Source organism: Macrotis lagotis, chromosome 6 (assembly GCF_037893015.1).
Source record: "Macrotis lagotis isolate mMagLag1 chromosome 6, bilby.v1.9.chrom.fasta, whole genome shotgun sequence".
Classification (NCBI taxonomy): Eukaryota; Metazoa; Chordata; class Mammalia; order Peramelemorphia; family Peramelidae; genus Macrotis; species Macrotis lagotis.
The window spans coordinates 89,027,324-89,044,507 of record NC_133663.1 but is presented as its reverse complement, the minus strand read 5'-3'; the positions used below and the strand labels follow the sequence as shown (position 1 = coordinate 89,044,507).

The window sequence follows — 17,184 nt, the reverse complement described above, 5'->3', positions numbered from 1 at the left end:
GTATTATAAGTGAGTTTTGCATATATACATATACATACACATGTACGTATATATGTATATACATACACAGAGAGAATATGGGTGTATGTGAATATATGTACTTTTGTAACAAAGAGTAGCTAGCTCAGATTTTTATATAAATTAAGGACATCAAAAATGAAATCTGTACTGAGTCCCCAAACATCTGAAGATTCATACCAACTTGTATAAAGAATATTTGTTTTCTTTCTTTTCCCTTGGCTTAACTGATATGACACAAGGAAGTATAGAAACTTCTACAATTGCCAGACTGATGTTTATGTAACAATCCTTCCTACTGTAACTGAAAATTCTTCCTAACCTAACTTTTATGGTGAAAAGATTTCAATCAATGGAATATTCATTAATATTCATTAAATCTATCCTCAAGGTTCTTTTGGGATACAACATACAAATATGTAAATTTAACCATCAAACTATTTTATGATCTTATTTTCAATAAATCCTATGTGATTCTGCTATTAAATCTTTAACCATAATTTCCAATACCTTCAGTTAGAAGTACTCCATGACTCACTCCTAAGGCTGCTTGAAGTACAGTCTTTGCTCCCCAGCCTGGCAGTCTCTCTGGAGTTATAGAGCAGAATCCTGCCTGCCAAACATGGACTAAGCCTCTCTCTTTGGCTCCTTCTGCCTCTGTTGTGCTATGAAAAACAAATCAATACACAAAAAAGCTTACATTTTTATGAAGATAAAAGTCTTGAATTTTTTTTTGTTTGCAATGTAACTCAGTAGATTGTGAGGTACTTTTCACCATCATGAGAAAAATGGACTCATCTGTTTTACATGGTCCCTACTTTATATTCCATTTGAGAAAGGGAGCTAAGGTAGTGGCTCCTTCAAGATAATACAAAACTATATTTAAGTCTCCACCTATTTATTTCTAAATAAAGGAGCCAACACAACTTTAGGAGTTTAAATATTCTACAGAGGGAAAGTCTAAAAGATTCCAAATTCTTAACACATTTAGTGACTAAAGATGCCAAGTCCCTAATTTACTACTTTATTTCTAAATTTTGTGGAGAAAATAAAACATTTTTTAAAAAATCAAGAAGCATTAGTAAAAAAACCATTTTGGCTTGCAAACTCCTATATGAACAAATTTATGGTTACTGAAAAATTATCACAAACTATGTTCAGACTAAATAGTAAAAAATAACAGAATTCAAATCATTTTCAAAGTACCCACCAAATTATTCATGCTTTACTCAGGGTCTGTCCAAGATATGAAGACTTCCATGGATCACATAGAAGAACCTGCTCACCCACACCAATACGTGTAGGAGACAGTATCAATTCTCTCCTTCCATATTCATCTCCCTACTACCCTTAGGACACTAGGCATTTTTTTATGATGCTTCTCAAAAGAGACCTTAGAGAATTAAGGCTATCAGTGGCACGATGTACACATCCAACTTTCTAGTCACATTTTTTTCTTTTTGGCAAAATAGTCATGTCAATCACTGGGAGAATACAAAGAATACCAATTCTCTGGCTCAATATTTCTCTCTTTCACAGTAGAAGATGAAATATTCCTACCTAGAACTCTAATATGGCACATTTCTTAAGATAACTGAAAGGGAACATATTATTAACATTCCTTTTAAAAGACTAAAAATTAATATTAAGAATTAATAGTTGAAACTAAATAATCTCATTTTAAAGAATGAGTGGATCAAGCAAAAAATTATAGAAAGAATTAATTATTTTATCCTAGATAATGACAATAATGATACAACATACCAAAACCTATAAGATAACTCAAGGCAGCTATCAGGTGATGTATTATATCTTTAAATGCTTACAGGAATAAATTAGACAAAGAAGAAATCAATGAACTAAATATGCGACTAAAAAGATTAGAGAAAGAACAAATTAAAAACCCCAACTAAATACCAAATTAGAAATTCTAAAAATTAAAGGAGAAATTAATAAAATTGAAAGCAAAAAAACTACTGAACTAATAAATAAAACCCAAGAGCTGGTTTTATGAAAAAACCAATAAAACTGATAAACTTCTGGTCAATTTGATTAAAAAAAAAAGAAAGAAAGAAGAAAACCAAATTGCTAGTATCATAAATGAAAAAGGTGAACTCACCACCAATGAGGAAGAAATTAAAGTAATAATTTGGAATTTTGCCCAACTCTATGCCAATAAATTTGACAATCGAAGTGAAATGGACAAATATTTACAAAAATATAAGCTGCCCAGATTAAATGAAGAGGAAATTAAAAACCTAAATAAATCTATCTCAGAAAAAGAAATTCAACAAGCCATTGTTGAACTCCCTAAGGAAAAAATCTCCATCTGGATTCACAAGTGAATTCTATCAAACATTTAAGGAACAATTAAGTTCCAATTCTATATAAACTCTTTGGAAAAATAGGAGAAGATGGAACTTTGCCTAACTCTTTCTAGGACAGCAGTATGGTGCTGATACCTAAATCAGGAAGAGTTAAAACAGAGAAGGAAAATTATAGACCTATCTCTCTGATGAATATAGATGCAAAAATCTTATAATACATTATAACCAAGTAGGATTTATCCCAGGAATGCAGGGTTGGTTCATTATTAGGAAAACTGTCAGTATAATTAATTATATCAATAACAAACTTATCAAAAATCATATGATCATATCAATAGATGCTGAAAAAGTTTCTGACAAAATACAGCATCCATTCCTACTAAAAACACCAGAAAGTGTAGGAATAAATGGATTGTTCCTTAGAAAAATAAGCACTCTATCTGAAACCCATCAACAAGCATTATATGCTTGAGGCATTCCCAGTAAGATCAGCGGTGAAACAAGGATGCCCATTATCACCACTACCATTCAATATAGTATTAGAAATGTTAGGTTTAGCAACAAGAGAAGAAAAAGAAATTGAAGGAATTAGAATAGGGAAGGAGGAGAGAAAACTCTCACTCTTTGCAGATGACATGATGGTATACTTACAGAATCCCAAAAAGTCATCTAAGAAAATACTACAAATAGTTAGCAACTTTAGCAAAGTAGCAGGACATAAAATCATTTTTATATATGACTAGCAAGAAGCAGCAGAAAGATCTAGAAAGAGAAATCCCATTCAAGGTAACTTGGGACAAAATAAAATACTTGGGAGTCTTCCCGCCAAGGCAGACCCAAAAACTTTTTGAAAACAATTACAAAACTCTTCTCATATAAATAAAATCAGATTTAAAGACCTGGGCAAACATCAACTGTTCATGGACAGATTCAGCTAATATAATATAAATGAAAATTCTACCAAAACTAAACTACTTATTTAGCACTCTACCAATCAAAATTCCAAAAAATTACTTCAATAAGTTAGAAAAAGTTGTAAGTAAATTCATATGGAGAAAAAAAAGTCAAGAATTTCCAGGGATTCAATAAAAAAAAGTACAAAAGAAGGTGGCTTAACCTTATCAGATCTAAAATTATATCATAAAGCATCAATTATCAAAACTGGTATTGGCTAAGAAATAGTGGTGGATCAGTGGAATAGACTAGGTGCAAAAGAAATAGCAGGAAATGATTATAGTAATCTGCTATTTGATAAACTCAAAGAGTCTAGCTATTGGGATAAAAACTCTCTCTTCGATAAAAACTGTTGGGAAAACTGGAAGTTAGTATGGAAGAAACTTATTAGACCAACACCTCACACCCTATACCAAGATAAGATCCAAATGGATACAGGATTTAGACATAAAAAACAATATTATAAGCAAATCAGGAGATCAATGAGTAGTTTACCTGTCAGATCTATGGAAAGGGAAGCAGTTTATGACCAAGGAAGAGAGAGAGAGCATCATTAAAAACAAACTAGATAATTTTGATTACATTAAATTAAAAAGCTTTTGCATAGACAAAACCACTGTAACCAAGATCAAAAGAAATGTAGTAAATTGGAAAACAATTTTTGCAATTAGTATTTCTGACAAAGGACTCATTTTTAAAATATACAGGGAACTAAGTCAAATTTTCAAAAAAATAAGCCATTCCCCAATTGACAAATGGTCAAAGGATATGCAAAAGCAATTTATAGATGAGGAAATCAAAACAATTCATAGTCATATGAAAAATTGCTCCAAATCATTACTTATTAGAGAAATGCAAATTAAAGCATCTCTGAGATACCACCTCACACCTCTCAGACTGGTCAATATGACCAGAAAGGACAATGATCTATGATGGAAGGAATGTGGGAAATCTGGGACACTAATATATTGTTAGTGGAGCTGTGAACTCATCCAACCTTTCTAGAGAGCAATTTGGGATTATGCCCAAAGGGCAACAAAAATGTGCATATCCTTTGACCCAGCAATACCACTACTGGGTCTATAACCTGAAAAGATTATGAAAAAGGATAAAAAAACATCACTTGTACAAAAATGTTCATAGCAGCTCTCTTTGTGGTGGTGAAGAAATGGAAATTAAGTGAACGTCCTTCAATTGGGAAATGGCTTGACAAACTGTGGTATGTATGTCATACACCACTGTTCTATTAGAAACCAGAAGGGATGGGAAGCCTGGAAGGATTTGCATGAACTGATGTAGAGTAAGATAAGCAGAACCAGAAAAACATTGTACACCCTAACAGCAACATGAGGCTAATGATCACCCTTGATGGACTCACTCATCCCTTCAGTGCAACAATCAGGGACAATTTTGGGCTATCTTAATGGAGAATACCATCTGTATCCAGAGAAAGAATTATGGACTTTGAACAAAGACCAAAGGCTATCACCGTCAAATTAGCGGAAAAAAAGTTTTATTATTATTATGTAATTTTACTATCTCATACTTTATTTTTCTTCCTTAAGGATATGATTTCTCTGTCATCACCTTTAACTGAGATCAATGTATAACATGGAACCAATGTAAAGACTAACAGAATGCCTTCTGTTGGGGTTGGGGTGAGGGAAGCAAGAATGGGGGGAAAAATTGTAAAACTCAAAATAAAATCTTAAAAAAAAAGAATAGCTGCAAAATACTTCGAAATTATTTTCAAAAATGGTTTGTAAGGGTCTTGTGAATCTATTTTATTTTTAATATTGAATCTTAGAAAGATATTTTGCCACTAATTACTCTACTAAAATTAATTTTTTATATTGTAATCTGCCTCTTGACTATATAATATAGATGTTCCACTCTTTATAATATTTGGCAGGAAAGCCAAAAAATAAACTATTTAAATGTGATTTTTTGTTTTGGTTCTGGTTTTAGGAGAGGGAGAAATGTAGGGAAGTGTCATATTTTTACCTTCTCTCCTGAGAGTCCATCTGTCAGTGGAAGCACTCCATCACCAATTCATTTCCTTTCTGGCAAAAGGAATAGAGCAGTGTATAAAGACCTAATGGAAAAGAGTAAATAAGCATATTATACAAGCAAGTACCATATGGGACAAGGAAAGGAGAGAGGACTTAGAGGACTTATTTAGTTATTTCATTCCAGAGAGGGGAAAGAAAAGCTCACTAAAAAGTACATTTACCTGGCCAAAAAACCCAAAATACCATAATGCCAAAACTATTATTGAAACGATTTAAATAATTTCATTTTTTTTTGCCTGCCAACAGTCAAATAGCTAGGATGATTCTGCCCACTCAGATTAGCAATCAAAATTAATGTCTAAAAAAAAATAAGTTTACAGTAGGTCATTCCAGCTTTCCCAGGAAGCTAGTATTTTCATTATTTCTTTAGTTTACCTTTTTGAAAAAATATAGCCCCAAAATACAGTATTAAAAAATCTGTACTTACATATTACATTGGAGTTATTTTCAAATATTCCAGAATACATAAATACTGTGATTAAGTAGTAGTTCACAGGAAAAAAAATGTTAAAAGTTGTAGATTTATTAATACAATATCACTGAACATAAGAGATGTTCCAAGTAGAATAGTGCATAGCAAATAAGACTTTCTAAATATTCAATTTTCAATATTTATTTATGTATTCCTTACTTTACACATTAAAAACCTTTTTCCAAAATGATTTTCTTCCCCTCCATCTCCTCCACGCAACCTGTCTAACCAGAATATTCTTCTCCTGACTATTTGGACAAAAGGATAATTTAAGTTATTTATGTAATCAAATTAGTTTCTTCTATTCTATGTTTTCTGCGTTCCCTCAATTATCCTTTTCTCAGGCTATTTGCTTGTTTCCTGCCCCTCAATCCAACCCCATCCTTCAAAGCATAGCTCAAAAACCACCTCTTCCAGGAAGCCTTTTGAGCCCTCAAGTCTATACTGTTTTCTTTTCTGAATTACTAATCTTAAAAATCAGTAAACAGTATTTCCTCTAATTATGTCAAGCCTATTTATTGAGTTCTGAGACATCTTGAGAGAAGTAACCATGTTGTATATGATGTTGCTAAATTTTTTAGGGCTATTTTTAAGTTTAAAATCAAGTTAATGGCCCCAAGACTTTAAGAACATTCATTCCATTTCTTTTATTGCCAGTGCCAGAATCACACAATTATTGAAATAGCTCCTTACAAAGGATTTTACAAATATTATCTAATTTGATCCTTATAACAACCCTTTAAATTATACAAGAAGCAGGTATTATCTCCATCTTACAGAAGAAAAAAACTTAGAACATTCAAATTATTTCTGAAGGTATTAAATGTGCAGTGTTTTTACAAAAATATAAACTGCCCAGATTAACAAAAGAAATTGAATACTTGAATAAACCTACCTTAAGTTCCCTAAGAAAAATGGCTAAACAAGTATATGGAATACTATTGTGCTAAAAGAAATGATGAGTTTCTGATGATGAGTAAGATGAGCAGAACCAGGAAAAACATTGTACACCCTAACAGCAACATGGGGGTGATGATCAACCTTGATGGACTCACTCATTCCATCAGTGGAATAATCAGGGACAGTTTGGGGCTGTCTACAATGGAGAATACCATCTTGTATCTAGAGAAAGAACTGTGGAGTTTGAACAAAGACCAAGGACTACTACCTTTAATTTAGGAAAAAAAAACCCACTGATATCTTATTGTCTGATCTTGCTATCTCTTATACTTTATGATTCTTCCTTAAGGATAAGATTTCTCTCTCATCACATTCAATTTGGATCAATGTATACCATGGAAATAATGGAAAGACTGGCAAATTGCCTTCTGTGGAGGTGGGGGGAGGGAAGTAAGATTAGGGGAAAAATTGTAAAACTCAAAATAAATAAAGTCTTTATAATTCAAAAACAAAAAAGGAATGATGAGTTTCCAGAGAAACTTGCAAAGACTTTTATGAATTGATACAAAGAGTAGGACCAGAAGATTACACACAGTACATAGTAATATTGTTAGGATGATTAACTGTAAATGACTTAGCTATTCTCAGATCCAGACAATGATACAAGAAAATTCCAAAGGCCCATGATGAAAAATTATATCCACCTTGAAAAAGACCTAATAAACTAAATGCAGCTTGAAGAAAACTTATTTTTCCTCTATTTTTGTCTTGAGTTTTCTTTTCTAACATGGAAATGTCTTGTATGATTTCACATGTATAATTAAATATAGTGGGAGGTAGAGAATTTGGAGTTCAAATTTTTAAAAATGATTGTTAAATTTTTTACATGTAATTGGGAAATATTATTGAAATAATAAATAATAAAAATTTTACAAAGTATAGTGACAAAATATTTCCACGGGCTTAATTTATCTTCCTGAAATAAGTCTATTACTAACTTGATTTATCCAGGCAAGCAGGGTCTTTTTTTTCATTATTAGGTCTCCCTTTCAAGTTCAAATTTGTATAATTTGATATTACTAATTTCTGTAATAAAATTAAGAAAACAACCAGAAAAACACTGTACACCCTTAATAGCAACAGGGGGTGATGTTCAACCTTGATGGCCTTGCTCATTCCATCAGTGCAACAATCAGGGACAATTTTTGGACTGTCTGCAATGGAGAATACCATCTGTATCCAGATAAAGAGCCATGGAGTTTGAACAAGGACTATTCCTTTAATTTAGAAAAAAAAATCATATCTTATTGTCTGATCTTGTTATCTCTAAGACTTCTTGTTTCTTCCTTAAGGATATGATTTCTCTCTCATCAGACTCAATTTGGATCAATGTACAACATGGAAACAAAGTAAAGACTGACAGATTGCTTTCCATGGGGGAGTGGGGGAGGGAAGTAAGATTGGAGGAATTGTAAAACTCAAATAAAATTCATTTTCTAGGTTTTTGCAAGGCAAATGGGGTTAAGTGGCTTGCCCAAGGCCACACAGCTAGGCAATTATTAAGTGTCTGAGACCAGATTTGAACCCAGGTACTCCTGACTCCAGGGCCGGTGCTTTATCCACTGTGCCACCTAGCTGTCCAATAAAATCTTTAATAAAAAAATAATAAATAATAAAAAAGAAGTTAATAAAAATAAGAAACAAAAATACAGGATATGAAGATATAATTATTCATTTTAATGTGTAGCAAGCAAAAATGAAGCTGAGGCATTTTTCTTCAGGGTAAAATATCATTTTGTTAAAAGTGACACACATATATATGGTTAGTAAAAACGGGTCATGCTGGAATCTCAGTTAAATATCAGGGCCCTGACACCCTCAATTTATTTATTTATTTATTTATTTATTAGAATTTTTTTCAAGGCAATGGGGTTAGGTGGCTTGCCCAAGGCCACACGGCTAGGTAATTATTAAGTGTCTGAGGTTGGATTTGAACCCAGGTACTCCTGACTCCAAGGCTGGTGCTCTATCCACTGCACCACCTAGCTGCCTCCACCCTCAATTTATTAGTTAGGCTAACTGTAACTAATAAATTGGGTCAGGGGCCTTTCAAGAGACCCAAAGTGAGGTTCAACAAGGTATTTTAATCCTAGGTGTGTCTTCCTTCTGATTGACCTGACTGTACATCATTTCGACTTTCCCTGGCAAGGTAAGACAATCTTGATTTTGGGTTGTTTTTCAGGTATGGACAATCATGAACCTCTCTTGCCATTTAGGATGGTAAATTGCTTGTGGACTTTCAACTACCTCTAGAAATTTTGGCTAGAAAACAAATCTATCCTAATAAGGACCCATTTCATCCTCATGAGTTCAAATGTGGCCTCAGATACTTATAAGCAAGTCACTTAACGCTGTTTGCCTCAGTTTCTCATCTGTAAAATGAACTGGAGAAAAAAATGGAAAAAAATCACTCCAGTATATTTGCTAGGTGTAATCTAGTCATTTGGTCTTGATGTGAATATAAATTTCCCTAAATCACAGTGGTCCAGCTTGATCAAATGTAAGTCCCTTATTTGGATATCCACTTAGTCTGGATGAACAGTCCTTATTTGGAAGGAGCTACTGTTATATAAATTGTTTATACTTGCCAATACTTATAAGTCTCAGATTTGGCATGATGCTGGCTTTGTTCTAGATCCACAGCCCATCTGGACAATAGACTGTGGAGCAGATGTGGAGTGGACAGCAGTAATATAAAGTTACTGAACTTGCTAGGGGCACACAAGAGGGAGAAGTGGACTAGAAACTTGGGGAACTGAAAAACAAACATGGGCTATTAAGATAGATCTGTGTGAACTTGACCCTGCAGCCTCCCACAAGACTGTACAACAAAAAGGTATAAACCTCTCTAAGCCTCCTCAGCATTCCTGTAGTCTCTCTGAACAAAGAACCTGTAAATCAACAATGGGATTTATTTGAAATATCTTGCTTTCCTTGATTAGAAAAGGACTTACCATATTTCCCCATATTTAAGATAAATGCTTTTCAAAAAATTTGGGATCTAAAAACCGGGAGCATCCTTTACAAGTGGGTGTAGACTTTTTACTTGCATTTCCCACTTTTTTTGTGTTTTTGTTCGTTTTTGCACTCATTGTAGGTTTTTTTACTTGCATTTCCAGCTTTTTCAGCTTGCTGTCTTTGTACTCATTGTTTCGTATTTGTTATCAGTATATTAGGTTACATTTTGTCATGTTCTGCCCAGAAATGGCTCAGAGAAGATTTCCATACAGAGAAGAATTCAAGTTCAAACTGATCCGGTTTGCAAAATGGAAATTCTTCTGCTGAATGCCAATTTGGTCCTCTTCCAACTGAGAAAACAATCTGAGACTGGCTACAGGAAGAAACCCTCCTGAAAATGCCCTGGCAGAAGAAGGCCATTTGAGGCAAGTCAGCCAAATGGCCTGAGTTAGAGAGGAAACTGGAGATGGGTTGAAGAGCAAAGGGCCAGTGGAATTCCTGTGTCCACAAAGATGATTTAGCAGGAGGCCAGAAGAATTGCTGATGAAGAAGTTAGTGATTTCAAAGGAGGACACGGTTGGTGCTTCGGGTTCATGAAGCAGAATGGACTGAGTATGCATCCACGTGCCAGACCTGTCCAGGAATTGCTTGTGGTCAACCCAGACCAGAGTACAGGCAGGAGAGCAGTCAGAGTCTCTAAGACAGTGATTCATTATTAAGCACAGATGAGGACAAGCTAATGAATGGGAGTTTTGACAGTGATGAAGAGTTGAATGAATTTTATGATGAATAAAACTTGAATTCAATAACTTTATGTCATATATTTTCCCCCAAATTAAGGTGTGTCTTATACATGGGAAAATATGGTATTTAGTGTTATGGATTAGATCTGACTCCAGTCAGTAGAAGTGACTTGACTTACACCAAGAAAATCCCAAATCACATCATGAAGAGTCACACATGACTGAAAAGACTCAACAACAAAAACTATTTTGGTTTTGGCTGAGCTATAAGAACCATTGGTTTATTCTGGGTTTTGCCTGAGGAAGTTCTTATAGATTCTTACCCTTTTTGAGAAAACTTTTTGCTAGTGTTTGTTATAGAAATATTTGTAAAGCTTTTGTAATCAAATAAAAATTAACGAACTTTTAAACTTATATAGATTAACAGGAAAACAGGAAGTTATTTGTGTATAAAATTTTTCCAAGAAGGTCTACCTAATCTATTTTTTTGGTTCCTAAAATTCAGAGAGTTCTTGGGACAAGTCAAACAACTACTTGTAGCAGTGACAAAGTAGCTTCTTTGCCTGAAAAATTAAAGTATGCAGGAATGCCTTGCTAAATATAAAACATCTACTAATAAAATCTGTGTGAGCTTTATTTGCCAAATGTTTTGAATGCATTAAATGAGCTAATTGAAAAATTATAGTGAATTATTTGATAAAGTGAAGAATTCTTTTATGATATTCTTATGTTTCTGCCAAACTGGACTACTCTGGTTCCCTAAAGTGAATATTGTCCATATGCTCTCTTGCCCCTCTGCCTTGGTCATACAGTTTCCAGTGCTTGAAATATCCTTTCTCTTCCTCTTCTCCTGTACAGCCTGACTCCAAAGCTACTTTTAATGAAGTCTTCTCTAGAGTCCCACTAGCTGGTGACAATCTTCTCCACTGAGACTTCTCAGAGCAATTTATTTTGTGACTCTAAAGGACTCACGCAATATCATGTATTAAGAGTTACCTGTGTTTGAACTCTCCTACTCAACTTGGGGATAACTTATTTAAACTTTGGATTTCTCCTAGGAACTAGCATGGTAGAGGTAGGTGCCTGTTACTGAAAAATGAAAGCAAGTTGGCTCTAAAGTCCTATAACTCTTCACTTCATCTATTTTGTGAGTTTAGATTTTTGAAATGGACAGTATACATACATTACTTATTACCATTCTAAAAGTCTGAAGGAAATGTCCTTTTCCATATTTTTCTTCCAAAGGCTTTGTATATTCTTGTTACATTATAGAATCAGTTACATCTCTAGAAGTAGTTTGCACCACATTTACAAAAAGAAACAAAGACACTAACTAAAGGTGCTAGTTGTTGAACTCTAGTGGTAAATTGAACAGACTAAGTTTTGTACCTATCAGTCTTAGTTGGACAGTGGGAACCTAGACCTGTGATTTTAATGGTAGATAACACCCCCATCCACCCCTCCAATCCCATGAGAAAATTCCTACCACCAATTCAAGGTTGTACTTTCTTTGCAATTTATAGTCTAAGGCAGTTTTCCAGAGTACCAAGGGTTAAGTGGCTTGACCCAGGCCTTGCAATCAGCATGAGTGAGACTTGAATCCAAGTTTACCAGACACCAAGGCTGGTTCTAGCACTTAGTACACAATGTACGTAGAAGACATTTAAATGTTTAGTGATTGACTGGTTCTTTCTCTAATATACCAAGCTGCCTTTCATTTAAAGTGAAAACTAAAATAGAAACTGTTTAAAAAAGCTTTTTTTTAAAAAAAGAAGATAATGGGTAATTAGGTTAGAAAATATGATCCATGGTTGCCAAAAGAGTCATTATGATCTTAAGAATGTTATCTCGAACCACAAGGGATAGGAATTCAAAGAAGTCTAGAAGGATTTGCATGAACTATTGCTGAACGAGATGAGCAGAACCAGAAGAACACTGTACACTCTTAACAGCAACATGGGGGCGATGATCAACCTTAATGGACTTGGCTCATTCCATCAGTTCAACAATCAGGGACAATGTTTGTGTATGTGGGACGGAGAATATCATTTGTATCCAAAGAAAAAGAATTGTGAAGTTTTAAACAAAGAGCAACAATTATTACTTTTAATTTTTTAAAAAAAAAGTATCTTATGTAATTTTGCTCTTATATTTTATTTTTTTCCTTAAGGATTTGATTTCTCTCTCAACACATTCAATTTTGATCAATGTATAGCATGGAAACAATGTAAAGACTGTGGGTTGGGGGAAAGCAAGATGGGGGGGGCGGAATTGTAAAATTCAAAAAACAATTTAAAAAATTGAATTACTTTAAAAAGAAAAAAAGAATGTTATCTTGGCTCCCTTTGCTCCCATCAAACTATCATTCTAAATCTTTCTACAGCTAAACTCTAAATATTTTATATTTGCTACCTCCACTTCCTTTCCTATTTCCACCTAACATTATGGCCTTTCAGCCTATTCCCTTATGCTTTATTGAAATTATTCTCTCAAATGTCACTAATAATATGCTTAAAATCCAAATTTATTTTTTCAAGTCACATTCTTTCGATCCCCTCCTCCCCATTTAATGAGCAAGAAAAAATTATTACAAAGATATAAAGTCAAACAAAGAAAATTCTCAAATTGGTCATATTAAAAAAAAACTCAATCTACACTGAATCCATCAGGGATAAGTAACATGCTTCATCATGAATCCTCTGGAATAGTGGCTGATGGTCATTAATCAGAATTTCTAAGTCTTTGGAGAGTTATTTGTCTTTACTTGTTTTCCTGGTTCTGCTCACTTCACTTTGCATCAGTTCATACATATCCTCTCAGGTTCTTCTGAAACCATTCCCTTCATAATTTCTTATAGGACAAGAGAAATTCATCACATACAGATATCATAACTTGTTTAGCCATTCCCCAATTGATGGTATCCCCTCAGCTTTGACTCCTTTACCACTACAAAAAGAACTTTTATAAACATTTTTGTACAGGTGAGTCTTTTTCCTTTTGCTTTAATCTCCTTGGGGTATAGGCCTAGAAGCAGTATCAATAGAACAAAGAATATGTACAGTTTAATGGTTTTTTTTTAGACTTGTTGTCATTAAATAGTTCCAAATTGCTTTATAGAAATGTCTGGACCAGTTCACAGTTCTGCCAACAGAGAATTAATGTATGTCTCCCCACAGTCCCTTCAGTATCTATCACTGTCCATTACAGAGTTGTTTTAATTTGAATTACTTAGTGTGATGTTGAGCAATTTTTTCACACAGCAATTGATAGTTTGGAGTTCTTAATCTGAAAATTTCCTTGCCTTTTTTTTTTACTGTATCTATAATTAATTACTAAATTCAAGTTTATATCTACAAAATGGAACACAGTTGACCCTGTCTTCTCTCTGGCCCCCAACAACTTCTAAAAGACACTTATTTTAACAATCAATCTGATCACTTTTCTCAGTTTTCTTTCCTGGCTCATTCTTCTTTAAGGTACCAGTTAGTCTCTGGGCTTTGTCCTCTTCTTTTATTCTCTTTAAATTCTCTCTTTCAGTGATCCTGTACACTTCTGAGAGTTCAATATCATTTCTGTATAAATAACTCCCAAATTTATATATTTAGCCATACTCTAGTTCCCTGAATTCCACATTTCCAAACATCTACTGGACAATGACACCTAAATGTCTCCTCAAACTGTACAATTTTCTAGCCATACAGATGAAAGTCTTAGAATCACTTTTAACTCTCCTCTCTCTTTATTCCTTACGCCCTGTCAGTTATCAAGTCTTGTCCACTACACCTCCATAATATCTATCACACCTGTCTTCTCTCCATCCACACTTTCATCATCCTAGTTTAGGACTTTTCCACCTACTCCCTACATTGGTCTTATTGTTTCTTTCTCCAAATTATCTTTGATACAGCTGCCAAAATAATCTTCTTTACTCCCTCACTCAAAAAATCTTTAATGGCTTCTTATGTTCTTTATGGTCTATAGCAGTGGCCTTTAAAATATTCCCCCTCCCAGGGGAATGGTCAGTAGAAATAAACAGATGATAGGAAGATGAGTCACATCCAGAGGCTTGTCTCAACAGCCTTCTTCCCTTCACCCACTATCACCCAACATTTCCCAGCAACAACTTATCCTAATGTAGTGGCCTCCACTGGCTTATGGAAGGTCTTAATTTCTTATTTTGGTTCCAGGCACAGACCCCTTCCTTATTTGGAGTTTAACTTTGCCCATCTTTACTACTACATTCAATTTCTTAGTGTAGTCACCTAACAACTTCTAGGTCAATCTCCCTGATCTTCTAGAGTTCTGTTCCTTGAATTTCAATCTTCCTCTCAACTTCAACTCCTGCTTTAATATTTGAGGGCTTCAATATACATGCTATTACCCATGTTACCTTCAAATTCCCTTACCTAAAAATTTATGAACTTCCTAAAACTGCCACGATCTTCAAATTTTCTCTACCTTAGTCACAAGGAGTAAAGGAGATTTGATGACAACCCTTAACTAATCTACCTCCATGATCCAGAACTCTGAAATTCTTCTTGTCAACCACAATCTCTTATCCTTCAATATCTTTCCTGCCTTAATCCTTCTAGTTTACTCTATCTTCAAAGTGCTGTCTAGACTTTCTACTCTTCTCCCATCCCTTCCTCTTTCTCTGGCTTCACTTAGTTCTTTATAGTTTTGAGCTTTAAGAAATGAATGATTGAATAAAGCATTTTAAAGAGGTTATTAAGTGTAAAGCATTGTACTAAATGCTGAGGATACACACAGGAAAATAAAATAGTCCTTTCGCTCAAGAAGTTCATATTTTGATGAGGCAAACCACACATATAGGTTTCTGCTGCAAGTCAGATGAAAAGGTCCCATGATTCTTAAGAGTTCAAGCAGCAAAGTGGAGAATAATGAATACTGTTTCTTTAACATCATTTCCCCTCAGACACTTAATAATTACCTAGCTGTGTGGCCTTGGGCAAGCTACTTAACACCATTGCCTTGCAAAAAAAAAAAACCCTTAAAAAAATATCATCTCCACTGATAAAACCCAATCACTTGGTGATGCTGACTTTTTTGACAATGCAAAGTTTTTTTCTTTTCTAGGTCTTCTTCAGTAGTTGTAGATATGATACCTGAATGGATGCTTGTAGGCAACAGCTGGAAGCACTTTTAATTCCAAGGTTCTTGGTTCAGGGTGCTAGTCTATTTTCATCAGAGTTTGAGAGATGTTGGTTAAGAGAGCAGTGGGCTGACTCTGACTTCCCTTTCAAGGTGACTTTTTGTTTCAATTACACTGGATTGTTTGCTCTATGTATGGCAGCTAGTTAGGACCTGGTGGGGATGCTTGGCTCTTTCATAGGAATTATGTCTGTGATAATGGCTGTGAGGACAGAACTAAAAGTTGGACTGATCTTGTTAGTGCTGCCTTTCCCCAGGCTCCTGTGCCTCTGCCTATTGGTGGAAGTTGAAGTAGGCCTACAATAGCTGTTGGTCTCAATGAGGAAGGTGAGCCCCTGAAAGATTTCTGCCTTCAAAAATGGTTGTGGGAGCTGAGAAGCAGGTCTGGTGATTAAAGGGGCACTACCACTCCCAAATCTCCCAGACTCAGGGTCCCGGGCTATCTCCATCAGGATCTGAGTTGAGATGGTACTATCAGCTAGACTTGAAGCCCCTTCGTTCAAAACTTCAACTGTGGGGTTACCACCACTATATACTTTCTCTGTTCCTATTCATATAGGAGAAAGTAAAATCATGTTGACTTTGTTCACTACAAACTTATGTTATCTAATCTTAACTGGGCTTTTATTAGGATACAGCAAGGATTTTTAGTCTTCCGGGGCTCTATCACACTCTCTACAGCAATTATTCCAAGTATTTTCACTCCTTAGCCTTCCTTTCCACCTTCCTCTATCTCCCAGCAGAGGACAAAACCTCCTAATTTAAGTGGGAAAATAGAGGCAACCTGTTTTGAGCTTCCTCTTTTTCATATCATATTATGCAGTGGAGAACATGCTTCATCACTGATCCTCTGGAGTTTAGGTTAGTCAGTGTATTGATCAGAATTCTTGCACCATTCAAAGTTTTTATTATTGTATAACTAGTTTTCCTGGTTCTGCTCATTTTACTCTGCATCAATTCATATCAAGGTTTTTATCAAATGAGCTACTGTCTTGGCCTCTTTCCTTCATCTCTCTAATCTAGTCTCAATCACTGAGAACTCAGACAAATTGTGTCATGGAAAAGAATTTAGCTTTAAAAGGCCATGGTCTTCCAATGCGTCTCTAGTTGTTCCAATCGATATCTGATCATTTGACCCAGATAACCTTTCGTACCTGTGAAGTTGATTTTAACCCAAATATAAGACTTCACATTCATCTTTATTAAATCCTGTCTAATATTCTGCCCAGTGTTCTAACCTGTCAAGATTTATATGAATAATGGCTTTGTCTTCTATTGCATTAGTTATCTTTGATATTTCTGTGTTATCTGCAAATCTATGCCATCCATGCCTTTATCAAAGTCACTTACAAAAATATTAAACAGGACAGGGTCAAACAAAGCTCAACTAGAGAACACCTTCCATTGACACTACAGTTAGTAACCTCAGTGCAACCTCAACACTCATTTAAATTCATTCTGGAACTCTGGATGTGTGATGAAACTGATGTGCAATGAATTTTTCCCAT

At 34.6% G+C, this 17,184-nt stretch overlaps 1 protein-coding gene across 4 annotated transcripts in view; it reads right to left on the bottom strand.

The window, feature by feature from the left end:
* Positions 1 to 10,723, bottom strand: part of ALS2 (alsin Rho guanine nucleotide exchange factor ALS2) — a 72,185-nt gene extending 61,462 nt beyond the window's left edge. For 2 of the 4 annotated variants that reach the window (XM_074191640.1, XM_074191641.1), the window contains exons 1-2: positions 5,304 to 10,722; positions 529 to 683 (exon numbers count right to left, since the gene is read on the bottom strand). In XM_074191640.1, the coding sequence (XP_074047741.1) occupies positions 529 to 683; positions 5,304 to 5,323 (175 nt within the window). In that variant the 5' untranslated portion in view covers positions 5,324 to 10,722. Of the gene's footprint in view, positions 1 to 528; positions 684 to 5,303 lie in introns of all 4 variants that reach the window. The other 2 variants (XM_074191643.1, XM_074191639.1) reach the window with 2 other exon arrangements.
* Positions 10,724 to 17,184: the final 6,461 nt, after the last annotated feature.